Genomic DNA, 14,818 nt, shown 5'->3' on the forward strand with positions numbered 1-14,818 from the left:
TTCAAGTTCTCAACCTGCAAAGCAACTCTTTATTAATTCTTAAATCATCAAGAACTAATGTAGTAACTCTGTCCTGTGGACGACCAGTGGGCTGACAAGTGTATGATGTCAGTGTTATATTGTAGCGCCTCCGAGCAGCGGAAAAGGCCCCGAAGCCACCCCTGAGGCCCACGGCCGTACAGACACCCCACGGCCGCAGGAAGGCCCTGAGCACCCTGCCCTGCAGCTACAGAAGACCCCCCCCCCCCCCCTAGCCCCCAGAGAAGTTGGATGCCCGCGGAGCAACACCCATGCTGGGCCCCAAGGAGCATAAACCAGTCCCGGAGCGCACAAAGGAGACCCCGCAGGCACACACTACCAACGCAGCTGCAGGCCGCAGGCCCAGAGCCAAGTCTCATGCCGACAGACGACACCCCGCCCGAATTGCCCGGCGGGGCCCCCATGCCCACGAGAGCAAGGCCGAGGCCGAGGGCCACCCTACTGCAACCAGCCAGGTGCCCTATCCAGCTGCGAGCCCTAATCGCCCATCAATGTAGCAGAGTGCTCAGCGCACACCACCTGGATGTCAGATATCAGTTGGTTACTCTGGACCTGCGTGTGTGTGTGTGTGTGTTCTAATCTCAGTTTAAACCATTCTGAAAATGAAAATGCACTCTGCCATGTTACCTATAAATTGCACAATTTTGTAATAACTTTGGGGTTATTCCATGATAATTTCCACGTTTGCAACCAGTGGTGGAAAGTAACAAAGTACAAGTTCTTTGTCACTGTACTTTTTAAGTCACTGTACTTACTTAAGTAATATTCTGTTTATTTTATTATAAAAAATATATAATATATACATAATTATTTACAGTTAAAAATGATTTATAATTAATTTTATAAATATATTAAAATGTGTGTGTATGTATATGTATATGTATGTATATATATATATATATATATATATATATATGTATGTATATATATATATATATATATATATATATATATATATATATATATATATATATATATGTATATATATATATATAAATTATATAATACATTAATAACTATAATCAGTGTATATGTCAGTCAGATTTTTTTGTAAATTGTAATCAGGATATGCATGAGCTTTATCCTTCACACTGTGTTACAGGCTCTGTTCCTTATCAAGGCACCAGATATGACAAAACACTTTACTCGTAATATCTTAAGTACATTTTAGAGCAACTACTTATATACTTTTACTTCAGCAGAAAGATCAGTGCAATACTTTCACATGCAACGACATGAATTGGTCTTCAGTCTGGGTCACGTGTTTCATTTGCCAAAGGACGAGGGCAGAATGTTGCAGCGTCAGGGTGATTCCTAGGAAAGCCAGGCCTGAAGCCTTGCCTGAAGCCTGGGCTGAAGCCTTGCCTTCATTCCTTTTCCAAGACTCCTCGCACCCCCTTGTGAATCGACGGATGCGATCAGCTGACTGTGCATGACCAGCATTGTGCTGTGCAGTCCCATGCTGGTGGCTTGCCATCAGCTATGTTGCGTAAAAAATTCTAATGTCTCATCTGATAATTAGGGTCTTTGTGTATTATACTGTAATGTAGGGGGAAAGCATAACTTCTGGTGCTTTGGTTAGTATATCCCTATTTTACCATTCAGCTAGTTTCAGAAAATACTCCTATGCTTCGACCGGTGGTCTATAAGGGTCATCCCAGTAACAAACCATTTTCCTTAACTTTATTTCATGCCTTTAGTTGTCTTGTGTTTAACGTATTTAGGCGTATGCGTCTGCTTAATCGCTTTCCTTTGTCTTTTGTCTGCATACTTCTTTGGTCTCATAACTCTCTGACATTACAGAACAGAAGCCTTTGGCTGTGCTTTGACATTAGACCTTAAGTGTGGGGGAGTCACGTCACGTGGAAGTTCCAGGAATAACCACCACCCGTTGGGAACTAGTTTGTAGTCCTAAACTGTAGCACTTTTGAGTGGGTAGGTCCTCCGTCAAAATCTACAACGATGATTGCCACTTGTGTTTCGGTCTGGTTAAAATAAGAAAGAAAATAAGAAATAAGAAAATAAGATCAGTGCTTAACAAAAGCCTACACAGTGTGCTTAACTTTGACCCGTGGTCGGTTTTTAATCACAAGCGACGGATGACGCTTGGGAAATTTGGAAAATTTGTACGTTTTTTTTACGAGCCTTGAAAATACAATGACAAAAATTGTAGTGGTGCCCTAGTGTAGTTTGGAGTTGCGTGCTGTTTCTTTGAATCTGATCTGAGGGTAAAGTGCTTGGGGTAGCGAAATCCCTCAATATGCACACTCGTTTGTTTCCACTATACAATTTATTCGAGGTGATTCCCGCCTGGGGCGCTGTTGGCACAGTGCTCCGGCGGGTTATCTCCCAAACAGGAACCTTTCTGTGTGGAGTTTGCATGTTCTCCCCGTGCTCACATGGGGTTTCCTCCACCTAATGTCAGTAAGGACCCCACCAAAAACATGCACACATCATCGTCTGACCAGCGATGGACACTTATCACCTGGTCCCCGGGCGCGTCCACGTATGCTGCCCACTGCTCCTGGCTGTGCCCCCGGAGGAAGGACAAGCCAGGATGGGTCAAAAGCAGAGAATCCATTTCACCGGCCACAATCAAAGCATGTGTTGTAGTGTGGTGTGTTGCGTGACAAATAAAGACTGTTTCTTCTTTTTCTTCTTTCTTTTATACACGCACGTGTTAAAACGGCGTGCAAAATTTAAAATCCAGCAATAGGTTTGTTTTTTGTTTGTTTTTTTGGGGGGGGGGGGATGAAACACGCGTGTCACGGGCTAAAATGGGCTACAACAACTCACATTTCCGAGTCCAGAATAGGACTTGAACACGCTCGCTTGGTGGTACTTGTGACACGGTTGCCGTCTTTCCCACGTGACCCGAACGCAGCATAAAGCCTCACGTGACGCGGGGCATTCTGGATCGTGGGTCGTAAACAAACGCGACAGAGTCGCTTCTGTTGCGTCTGTCGCGCCTTCGTCTTTTTGTTTTTCCTCCTCCTTCTTTTTTTTTTTTAATCCGCGGGTTTTTTGATTTATTCATTTTATTTATTTCCCGCTCCTGGAAGCGGGGCGTCAAGTGCGTGTGCTGCGCCCGCAATTCCACGCTGTTACCCGCAGGGACGGCTCTGTAAACAACAACAACAACAACAACAACAACAACAACAACAAAGATGGGCTACTCAAATTATTCCGTCGCCCTCGTCGCCTGTTTGGTGCTTCTAGGTGAGTTTCGAAGCGCCCGACCGCCGCATGCGAGTCGAACCGAAACGACGCCACACAGCCCGTTGTCCCGGGCGGCTCAGCGGGGTGACGCCTCCCGTGGATTTGCGTCAACCGACGTTAGATACCGCGCGTCCGGCGCGAAGCTAACCGCCGAGCAGCCCGTGTCGGCGTGCTGCTTGCAGTTCGCTCGGGTCGCAGCGTTATTCGAGCGGCGTTTGCCCTCCGCCCGGAGAGAGGAGCGCTCGGAGCCGCGGTGCGTTTCGAGCCCCACAGAGTAGTCCTGTCGCGGGCTGTTTCCAAAATAACACCAAATAAAACAACGTCGATAAAACAACGTCGATAAAACAACGCCGGCAAAGCAGTGTGAGCTCCTACAGTGTCTCCCAGCAAAAAAAAAGGTTGTCTACCAGTGTATGGGAGCGCTTAGAGTGTCTTCTAAGTGTCTATTGCTCACAGGGCGGCTCCTAGAGGGGATCTTTACTCACAGGAATGTCTCCCAGGGCGTCTCCTCGCTGATAAGGGTGTCCCCTAGTTCCTGTATTGTCCCTTGGACGGTCCCATAGCTCCTATCGTGTCTCCTACAGTGTCTATTGCTTCCAGGGCGTCTCCGAGCTCATTGAGTGCATCCTAGCTCCAAACTTGTCTGCTAGGGTGTCTCCTGGCCTCAATATTGTCTACCAGTGTCCCCTAGCTCCTAGATTGTCTTCTAGGGTGTCTCCTAGTTCCTCGTCTCTTAGAGTATATCAGTGCCTCTAGTGTCTCCTAGCTCCTAAATTGTATTCCAGAGTGTCTCAGACCATTGTCTTCTAAGGTGTCTCCCAGCTCAGAGAGTAAGGAAGTTAGTGCTAGGAGACACTCTGGGAGTCAATCTAGGAACCAGCAGACACTCTAAAATACAATCCAAGATCTAGGAGGCACTATGAGCTAGGAGACAGACACTTGGAGCTGGGAGTCACTTTAGAAGACACTATGAGCTAGGAGACACTCTAGGAGTGAGGAGATGCTCTAGGAGCTAAGGGACACTATGGATGACAATATAGGAATGAGGACTGAGAAACTCTGGGAGTTACTCCCTCCACACACATGTTTTAGATAAGGTCTCAACTTGAAGCTATTTCTTTTAAGTTGATCCAATGACTCCATCCAATCCAACAACTTTTGTAGACTGTTCTAATCAATGCCACTACCTGCTTGGTTATAATATCCAGATTACTGAAGATTGGTTCTCAAATATTTCCAACAGTAACGTGTGTGTGTGTGTGTGTGTGTGTGTGTGTGTGTGTGTGTGTGTGTGTGTGTGTGTGTGTGTGTGTGTGTGTGTGTGTGTGTGTGTGTGTGTGTGTGTGTGTGTGTGTGTGTGTGTGTGTGTGTGTGTGTGTGTAACAGTGGTCCTAATAACAATAATACCTATGGTAATAATAATAGTAGTAGTAGTAATAATGGTAGTACCACCAATAATAATATATAATTGTAACAAAAGACGGTTTAGTCTTTACACTTTGCAGCAACAGTATTCCCTCAAAAAATAACAGCAGCTGGATAGCCTCTTGTTTGACTGCGTACATATCAGTATCAGCGTGAGTGGCAGTAAATCTCCGGCGGCAATGGCCTGATTGCTGTGTTGTGTCAAAGTCTGTGTTTACCGGGTCAGTACGGAGGCCACGGCAGTGTCATGTTTCAGCCGGAGGAGGGAGGACATTAAAGAGGAGCTGGGAGAGAGAAACAGACCACAATAGACTAGACTATACTGTACTGTTCTGAGGGATGATAGACCAGAAAGGCCAATTGACAGGTCACTGTGGAGTCTTTATTACAGGGAAGAGCAAACTCTGAATTGTTAGATGGGATTCTTGGATTCATCTGCTGTGACCTTGAGCTATCGTGAAGGTGGTTCCCAAAAGTGAAATTGCTCCATTCTTTCTCCTGGAAAGTCCCTAAAGATCTTAACTCATCACAAGTGAAAGTACAAACAGCCCAGGCCAGTCAGGATAACAACTCCCCTGCAGTGATGGACGCTCTGTGGGCGCTGAGCGCCTCAAATGCCTTCACAGTTTTATCGCAGTAATTATTTTCAGTTTGTGAGACGGAGATTCACCCAATCCCCCCACACTTTTGTCAGACTCCCGACTCATTGAAATGAGTTGTTTGCTATGAATGACTTATTTGCGAGTCTTGCATCATTAACCTTTAGTAGGCCATAGTGATAAGCACAGTGACACATGTTTCTTTCATTTTCAGGTACAGCTCAGTCCGAACATGAAACCTGATATTGTGTAAAATTACCCATAATTCAGTCTTCAATATCACCCATAGCTATCCTTACATTTGCAGCACAACTCCTTGATTTTCTTTTTTTCCATTTCCTTAAGTGCGAGCAAACTGCTTTAATATCTCTCCCCACGATTCATCAGCATACTAAGTAAGGATGAGTGATTGAGGATTTAGGTGAATGACTGAGACTGTCGAGGCTTAGGTGGTTTGTTTCAGGAGATCTCCAAGACGCATGTTATCTCAACACTGGTGTAAAGCGGAATAACCTTAACGCTTTACTATTCATGGAAAAATACCTCTTCTAATTTCCTTTGTGGACCCCCCAGTGTTATCTCTTATCTACCCACAAGCAGGAAAGATAGACAGTAAACAACAATTGATAAAGTTGTTGATTTAAAAAAAAAATTTATAATAATAACAACAACTCTAACAAAGAGGTTAAAGGAGGGTGAGGAAGTCGAGTGTTTGTGAAAGCCCTTAAAATATGTCAGTCAGTCAGGGAAAGTCAATTTTGTGAGCCTGTCATGTTGTTGTGTTCACGTGCAGTGTGTGAACTCTACTGCCACCTGCTGGTTGTGAAAGGGAAGTAACAGGAAACCACGTGGTCGGCGTGTCTCAGAGTTCACACTGTTCACACTTCCAACCAGCCACAAGTCCCAAGTGTCAAACAGTATTGCTGGTCTGAAGTCACGTTGAGCATTAATAATAACGGTCGTCTGTTTCAGGTGGTGCTCAGGCCGTCACCTTAGAGGTGAGCGACGGAAACTCCACATGCATCAAAGCTGAACTCTCTGCCTCTTTCTCCATCACGTACAACACCTCCAGTGGCATGGTATGTCAAGTTTCTCAACTATCTAGAGCTCGAGTTGGTCCCTGGGCACTGTACTGCGGCTGCCCACTGATCCTGGGTGGGTCAAATGCAGAGGATATAATTTTGTTGTTGCCTACTTGTACAATGACAATAAGGTATCTATCTATCTATCTATCTATCTATCTATCTATCTATCTATCTATCTATCTATCTATCTATCTATCTATCTATCTATCTATCTATCTATCTATCTATCTATCTATCTATCTATCTATCTATCTATCTATCTCAGGCTAGAAACAGTGCTATAGGTGGTACCATAATTGCACTAATTGCCGCGCACCAAAAATGTAACGGCAGCGGGCTAACTTAGGTTTCACAAGCTACAGCTCACAGCAGGAGAACTACATTTCATGAGCCTTCAAAGTGATCGGTGAGTTGGATCCCTACTGGAAGGTTCATGAAGGAAGAAAAAAAAAAAAATAGTTGTTGTCTTCAGTATTATGTATTATGCCGTCTTCTGACATCATCAGGCTGTATCTGGGGCTCCTAAAATCCTCCTCTCCTCTTCCTTCCAGAGCACCGCACAGCTGGCTCTCCCCAACTCGACCACCGTGGATGCCGGCAGCAGCTCATGCGGCACAGACGTGGCTGCGGCGGAGCTGGTGGCCGTGTTCGGGCTGGGCCACGCCCTAGGCCTGAGCTTCTCCACCAACGGCAGCACATACGCCTTGGCCAAGCTGAGCCTGCAGTACAATCTGAGCGACGCCTCTGCCTTCCCCCAGGCCAACAGCTCCGGTGAGGACCTCAGTCCAACTCTGTCGATGGACTGGGATGGGGCATTCTAGTGAAAGGGACTCATACCCAGGCTGAATATCAAAAAATTAATTACCAAAATTTTAATCTAGTTGTGTTAGAGTAAGGTTTCCCAAGCTGGGGTCTGTTGCCCCTTCAGAGGTCCTCCATTTGATTTGTTTTTCAGGTTTATTTTTACTTTTTCATTAAATGTATTTGTATAATATAATACATTGTATGATATATATAGTTAATTTCTGTGAGATTTGCCACTTTTCGGCAATTTCAATTAAGTTGGATATACAACAGCATGGTAGTACATTACAAGCAGATAAAGTGTGTACATACTGTTTATTTATAAGACTTCCTGCTCTTGATAATCAGAGACAGATAATATGGAAGTACCAATTTAAAAACTGTTATGTGCAACACTCATCCTTCACGCATCTAAAATAAATCATTCTGTATACGCAGGGATGTAGCCAGCCTATGAGAGGGAATGGATATTAACGAAAAGTGATCCTGTTAGATCTGCATCTACTGTCTAATTTACCAAAAGGTGTTCTAAGGTTAATTGTCATTATTTTCTCCATTTTGTATTGTACTTTCCCAAATTATGGACATTAACAAAGCTAAAACACATCATATTGTATTTGACATAGGACTATTTTTGTCCTCACAGTAAAGAGCGCTTATACCGATCAGCCACAACATTAAAACCACTGACAGGTGAAGTGAATAACAGTGATCATGTTGTTCCAGTGGCACCTGTCAAGCTGTGGGATATATTAAGCAGCAAGTGAACAGTCAGTTCTTGAAGTTGATGTGTTGGAAGCAGGAAAAATGGACAAGGGTAAGGATCTGAGCGACTTTGACAATGGACAAATTGTGATGGCTAGACGACTGGGTCAGAACATCTCCAAAACGGCAGGTCTTGTGGGGTGTTCCCGGTATGCAGTGGTTATTATTGCTCCAGAGAAGTACAGCAGGTGAACCGGCAACAGGGTCATGGGCGTCCGAGGCTCATTGATGTGCATGGGGAGTGAAGTCTAGACCGACTGGTCCAATCCCACAGAGGAGCTATTGTAGCACAAATTTGTAAATAAAGTTAATGCTGTTAATGCTGATAGAAAGGTGTCAGAACACAGTGCATCACAGTTTGCTGCGTATGTGGCTGCGTAGCCGCAGATCGGTCAGAGTGCCCATGCTGACACCTGTCCACCACCTAAAGCGCCTACAATGAGCATGTGAGCGTCAGAACTGGACCATGAAGCAATGGAAGAAGGTGGCCTGGTCTGATGAATCTCGTTTTCTTTTACATCATGTGGTCGGCCGTGTGTGTGTGTCGTTTACCTGGGGAAGGGATGGCACCAGGATGCACTATGGAAGAAGGCAAGGCGGCAGAGGCAGTGTGATGCACTGAGCAATGTTCTGCTGGGAAACCTTGGGTCCTGGCATTCATGTGGATGTTACTTTGACACGTACCACCAACCTAAACATTGTTGCAGACCAAGTACACCCCATGGCAACGGTATTTCCTGATGGCAGTGGCCTCTTTCAGCAGGATAATGCGCCCTGCCACACTGCAAACATTGTTCAGGAGTGGTTTGAAGAACATGACAAAGAGTTCAAAGTGTTGACTTGGCCTCAAAATTCCCCAGATCTCAATCCAATGGAGCATCTGTGGGATGTGCTGGAACAACAAGCCCGATCCATGGGGGCCCCACCTCACAACTTACAGGACTTAAAGGATCCGCCGCAAACGTCTTGGTGCCAGATACCACAGGACACCTTCAGAGGTCTTGTGGAGTCCATGCCTTGACGGGTCAGAGCTGTTTTGCGGCATAAGGGGGAGCTACACAATATTAGGCAGGTGGTTTTGATGCTGTGGCTGATCGGTGTACTGTATATTCCACATGTATCAAAATAACGTCCTATTTCAAACTCGCCACTTTCCTCTAGATGTGGTCACTGTGATATCGACCTCTGATTTGGGGATCTGGGCCAGAGTCAACACCACCTACCGCTGTGTGACCCCTGACCCCATCCAGGTGGGGGCGACCAACGTCACTCTCTCTGACATGAGGCTCGAGGCGTACATGCCCGGAGGCGATCTCAGTCCAACTGGTATTACTCTTTATTTGATGTGTGTGTGTATGTACATATGTGGGGCAATTTGTTTTTAAATTCTGGATTTAACGTTCAGGATTTACAAATTCCAATGAAGTTGGGACATTGTGTAAAATGTAAATAAAAACATAATACAATGATTTGCAAATCCTTTTCAACCTATATTCAATTGAATACACTACAAAGACAAGATATGTCATGATCAAACTGATAAACATTACTGTTTTTTTGCAAATATTCACTCATTTTGAATTTGATGCCTTCAACACGTTCCAAAAAACCTGGGACAGGGCATGTTTACCACTGTGTTACATCACCTTTCCTTTTAACAACACTCAATAAGCGTTTGGGAACTGAGGACACTAATTGTTAAAGGCATCGTAGGTGGAATTCTTTCCCATTCTTGCTTGATGTACGACTTCAGTTGCTCAACAGTCCGGGGTCTCCCTTGTCGTATTTTGCGCTTCATAATGCGCCACATATTTTCAATGGGAGACAGGTCTGGACTGCAGGCAGGCCAGTTTACTACCTGCACTCTTTTACTACGAAGCCACGCTGTTGTAACACATGCAGAATGTGGCCTGGCTTTGTCTTGCCTAAATAAGCAGGGACGTCCCTGAAAAAGACGTTGCTTGAATGGCAGCATATGTTGCCCCAAAACCTGTATGTAGCTTTCAGCCTCAATGGTGCCTTCACAGATGTGCAAGTTACCCATGCCATGGGCACTAACACACCCCCATACCATCACAGATGCCTGCTTTTGAACTTTGCGCTGATAACAATCTGGATGGTCCTTTTCCTCTTTGGCACGGAGGACCCGACGGCCACGATTTCCAAAAACAATTTGAAATGTGGACTCGTCAGACTTTTTAAATGATATTATGGACGGTAGATGATGAAATCCCTTAATTCCTTGCAATAGTACGTTGAGAAACGTTGTTCTTAAACTGTTGGACTATTTGCTCACGCAGTTGTTCACAAGGTGGTGAACCTCGCCCCATCCCTGCTTGTGAACGACTGAGTCTTTCGGGGATGCTCCTTTTATACCCAATCATGAACCAATCACCTGTTTCCAGTTAACCTGTTCACCTGTGCAATGTTCCAAACAGGTGTTTTTTGAGCATTCCTCAACTTTCCCAGTCTTTTGTTGACCCTGTCCCAGCTTTTTTGGAACGTGTTGCAGGCATCAAATTCAAAATTAGTGAATATTTGCAAAAAAACAATGAAGTTTATCAGTTTGAACATTAAATATCCTCTCTTTGTAGTGTATTCATTTGAATATAGGTTGAAAATGATTTGCAAATCATTGTATTGTGTTTTTATTTACATTTTACACAACGTCCCAACTTTATTGGAATTGGGGTTTGTATTTTTGGTGAATTAAGTTGTCTTATTTCTGATTGCGCAACACAAAATAACAAATCTAGGCTAAACTTTATTTTCTAATGTAATTCAAAAAGTCCATCTATCTCTGACCACCTAACGTTGGTCAGGTATTCTGGAATAAATACAATGTGAAGGTTTTTCAAATTGCAATTAAATTAAGAAAGGAAATGAGCGTTTATGTTGCAAGATCAAAATTGCAAGGCTCCACTACTTCGTCTAATTCATCAGTTCCAGACAGAATAGCAGCTCCAGCAGAACAAGACTCTCTCTGAAGCCCTGGTTGTACATTGGTAGGGGCGAGGCGCTGCACTGCGCTCCGCCTGCTCCATGCAGAGTCAGCTCACCTGCTCAACTTTTTACTACAGAGGAACTAAACGGTGGAACGTAGTCACAACGCGTCATTATTGTCCCTCATTTCAAGACTCTAAAAAGAAACTGCACATAAATACTAATAAAACGTAACCTTTTATTTGTAAACTGAACTTCATGACGACGCTGTTAATTTACAGTAAAATCTCCAAATCTGAGTGAGCTGTTTGCATATACTATTTTGCCTCTGCGCCAAAAAGTAATTGGTAGACTTTGAAATTCACATCTGACTTGTGCTGCGGATCAGTGTTGTCCAACATATTATATATAAAACAATAAGACTTTTCGTAGTCAACGAGCATTTAATATGAATTACCTTTTTTTTTTTTTTTTCAAACTTTGACTTTAATTGAGTCCTCAGTAATTATTTTGAGTTTGAGTCGAAGATTCACTCTTTTGCTGGAGTGACTCCAGACTCCTGAGTCATTTAAATGATTTGTTCGCTCCGAACAAATCGTTTGAGTCTTGCATCACTCACTATTTGTAGGCCATGATAACAAGCACAGTTCTACATGTTTTGTGATGTTTTCAGCGGTTAACAGGATAGTAGGGTGCCCTGGGATTATTTCATTTAAAAAAACGGTTGGGGAAACCCCCAGGTAGCCTAACAACCGAAGACAATCTTTTTTTGTCCTCAGAAAGCGTGTGCACAGCGGACCAGGCCGTCACTACGGTGTTGCCGACGAGTGTCGCCCCGACGACGTCCCCGACCCCAGCACCGACCCCCACGGGGACCCCGGAGCGGGGAAACTACTCCATCAACATAAACGGCACCATGTGTCTCCTGGCCCAAATGGGACTGCAGCTCAACGTGTCCTATTCCTCAAAGTCGCAGAAAAAGGTAAAATATATGTATTCAATATGATTATGATGACGTGTCCGAAGAACACCGTTTTATCATATTAGAAGAAAGAAGAAGAAACAGTCTTTAATCGTCACACGACACTCCACAACACATGCTTGCACACACACACACATGCACATGCTTGATGGTGGCCGGTGAAATGGTTCCTCTGCTTTTGACCCATCCTGGCTTGTCCTTCCTCCGGGGGCACAGCCAGGAGCAGTGGGCAGCATACGTGGACGCGCCCGGGGACCAGGTGATAAGTGTCCATCGCTGGTCAGACGATGATGGGGGCATGTTTTTGGTGGGGGTCCTTACTGACGTGAGGTGGAGGAAACCCCATGTGAGCACGGGGAGAACATGCAAACTCCACACAGAAAGGCTCCTATTTGGGAGATAACCCGCCCGGAGCACGATGCCAACAGCGCCCCAGCTATTAGCAGGGTATTTCTGACTTTGTCCTCTCACCAGATGGTCCAGGAAGTGGTCAACCTGCACCCCAATCAGACCTCGGCCTCTGGACACTGTGAGACCAGCAGTGCTACGCTGGTCCTGACCCAGGACCAGAACACCAACCTCACCTTCGTCTTCACCCTGGTAAGCTAGCCCGCGGCTCCCTCATAAGGAGGCGACACGGCGAGCTCGGTTGAACTCATGTCAATGCCTTACAAACCTTAGAAATCTTCAGAAGTTCTAAATCAAGTGGGACCATTTTTTTTTTGTTTCTGTGTCCACAGAACTCAACATCGAACAAGTACCACCTGAGCTGGCTGAGTCTGGTCGCAGCTTGGCCCGATATGACAGGTAAGCAAGGAACGAAAAACATGGAATATCTGATATATCTGATAGAACTCCTGTGATGGCCGCTTCTCGCCATAAAACCTACCGTGTTACGCGGTGTTCGTTGACCTTCCCTCCTTTGGAACCTGAGCTCCTCCCAAAAAGGATCCTCTCCCTTTCCAGATCCGGTCTTGGTGAGCAACGACAGCCTGGACTACCTGCGCAGCACCTTGGGGCGCTCCTACATGTGCAACTCGGAGCAGACGCTGTTCGTCGCCGAGGGATTCGCTCTCAACACCTTCCGACTGCAGGTGCAGCCCTTCGGCGTCACCACCAACCAGTTTGCCACAGGTAGGCCTCTGTGTTGACATAAAAAGGAAAGATATTATAAATATTTTTGACCAAAATATCGCAATTATAATGTGAAAATAAACCAAATTATTAATTCATACATTTAATATTATTTAAATGTAAATTACATCATAGTAAAGTGGCAATCTTAAATGTTTAGCTGTTTTTGGCAGCACCTTTCCGGAAAGCAGTAATTGACTTAACAGAGATTTATTTAAATGGAAATCTTCTAAATTGGCGCTTTAAATTACTTTACATGAAATGGATAATTAAATAAATGTGTAATAATGTGTTTGAATTACAAATGTAAATGTTAGTTTTAAATGCATAATCATTTATTATGTAGATACGATGACCAAGCAGTGATGCAGTCTCGTCAGTTAAAAAAAATGACCATTTAATCACTTTAATGCAGGAAGAGACTTCATGAAAGCCACGTCACAGTGTTACGATACAACAGAACTGAAATGATATGATGCCCAGTCTCTGCACTGTACCGATACGGAGTTACGACCGGAGTCAATATCGACCTGTTGAGACCAAATGATGACATGCGCTTTGATTTGACTCGGTTCGTGCCGTCTCCAGCGGAGGAGTGTCAGATGGACCAGGACCAGATGTTGATCCCCATCGTGGTGGGAGCGGCGCTGGCCGGCCTGGTGCTGATCGTCCTCATCGCCTACCTCATCGGCAGGAAGAGGAGCCACGCTGGCTACCAGACCATCTGAGAGGAGACGCCGCCCGGAAGGAACCGTCCCGTCCTGTGTGCAAATGCACGTAAATGATAAAGTGATTGTGCGGGTGAATGAGAGGATGAATGGCGCCTGTGATGTTTTAAAAAATGTTTTTATTTGCATTGCTATTTAAACTCTTCCAGTTGATAGATGATTCAGAGATAAGTTTGTAAAGCTTTTCTGCCCCCCCCCCTGTCGGAATAAATGTTACGTATCGCTTTCTGGATAAGTCCGACGCTTGTGTCGCACCGAATCCGTAATCGCATCCGGCTGTCCGACCCAGGAATGAATGAACTTCTGGTTTGCCTAGGTCGGATTTGGTGTGAAGCAAGCCTGAGGACACTTACTTTTCAGTTTAGTTCAAATAATTGTGTTCTTGTTTTGGTCTTGTATTTATATTTTTGTAAATAAATGTCACATGACACAGCTGAGAGGGGACGGGAGTGCGAACAGTTACCACTCCTGGTCTGATTGGTAACAGTGCTTTCATGCAGTCAATTCAAACCGAGCACTAGGATCACTTTGCCCACAAGCCACCGTGGCTTGTCCTGCAGTTAGTCTGTATGCTGGTTTTTTCTCTTGAGGGCTTGGTTTTTAAGTCAATAATTCCTCACTATGAAAGAGTGCTATATTTTGTACTTTTTAGTGGTTTTGGGAAATTTCCAATGATGCCCAGTTCTTTTCATGAAAAGGGAATCCACTGAATGTCCACTCCTAACCATATGAATTGGTGAAACCCTGATTTTAAAAATAAATAAGGGGTTTTAATGTGGGTTACTGCTCTTTGCATGTAGTCAGAACTACATACTGTAACTGCATTTACTAAACCCGACCAAGGGCTGGTACTCTTTAATCTCACGGCTGTTTTTCCAAATAGCTCTTATTCTGAGGTTTTAAATATGAAAGTCGAGTGATTTCCTTATTTTTATAGACAGACCTTCGATCTGGTTTTGTATGAGGGGTGTCTCACTTTAGTCAATTAAAATTTACCCCAATTGTATGGTTTTGAAGTTTGCATAGATTTAGAAATTTATAAAGCAAGAAAACTTGAATAAAACTTTCAGTGAACTTGATACGTGTCGGAATTGT

General features: G+C 44.4%; 1 protein-coding gene across 1 annotated transcript; it reads left to right on the forward strand.

Moving 5' to 3' along the window:
• The first annotated feature begins 2,921 nt into the window (after window positions 1–2,921).
• Window positions 2,922–14,802, forward strand: lamp1a (lysosomal associated membrane protein 1a). The gene is made up of 9 exons (XM_079997762.1): window positions 2,922–3,258; window positions 6,255–6,361; window positions 6,919–7,138; window positions 9,098–9,262; window positions 11,659–11,861; window positions 12,336–12,461; window positions 12,602–12,668; window positions 12,828–12,995; window positions 13,584–14,802. Exons 1-9 carry the CDS (start codon window positions 3,207–3,209, stop codon window positions 13,721–13,723), a joined length of 1,248 nt encoding a protein of 415 aa, XP_079853888.1. The 5' UTR covers window positions 2,922–3,206; the 3' UTR covers window positions 13,724–14,802.
• Window positions 14,803–14,818: the final 16 nt, after the last annotated feature.

The sequence above is a fragment of the Zeus faber genome (genome assembly GCF_960531495.2).
Source record: "Zeus faber genome assembly, chromosome: 3".
Taxonomy (NCBI): Eukaryota; Metazoa; Chordata; class Actinopteri; order Zeiformes; family Zeidae; genus Zeus; species Zeus faber.

Excerpts from the sequence above, each read along its gene's own strand:
- lamp1a (XM_079997762.1), top strand. The coding sequence starts at position 3,207 with ATGGGCTACTCAAATTATTCCGTCGCCCTCGTCGCCTGTTTGGTGCTT. Across the intron at positions 6,362-6,918 it reads ACAACACCTCCAGTGGCATG|AGCACCGCACAGCTGGCTCT; the intron begins GTATGTCAAGTT and ends TCTTCCTTCCAG. Across the intron at positions 12,669-12,827 it reads AGCTTGGCCCGATATGACAG|ATCCGGTCTTGGTGAGCAAC; the intron begins GTAAGCAAGGAA and ends CTCCCTTTCCAG.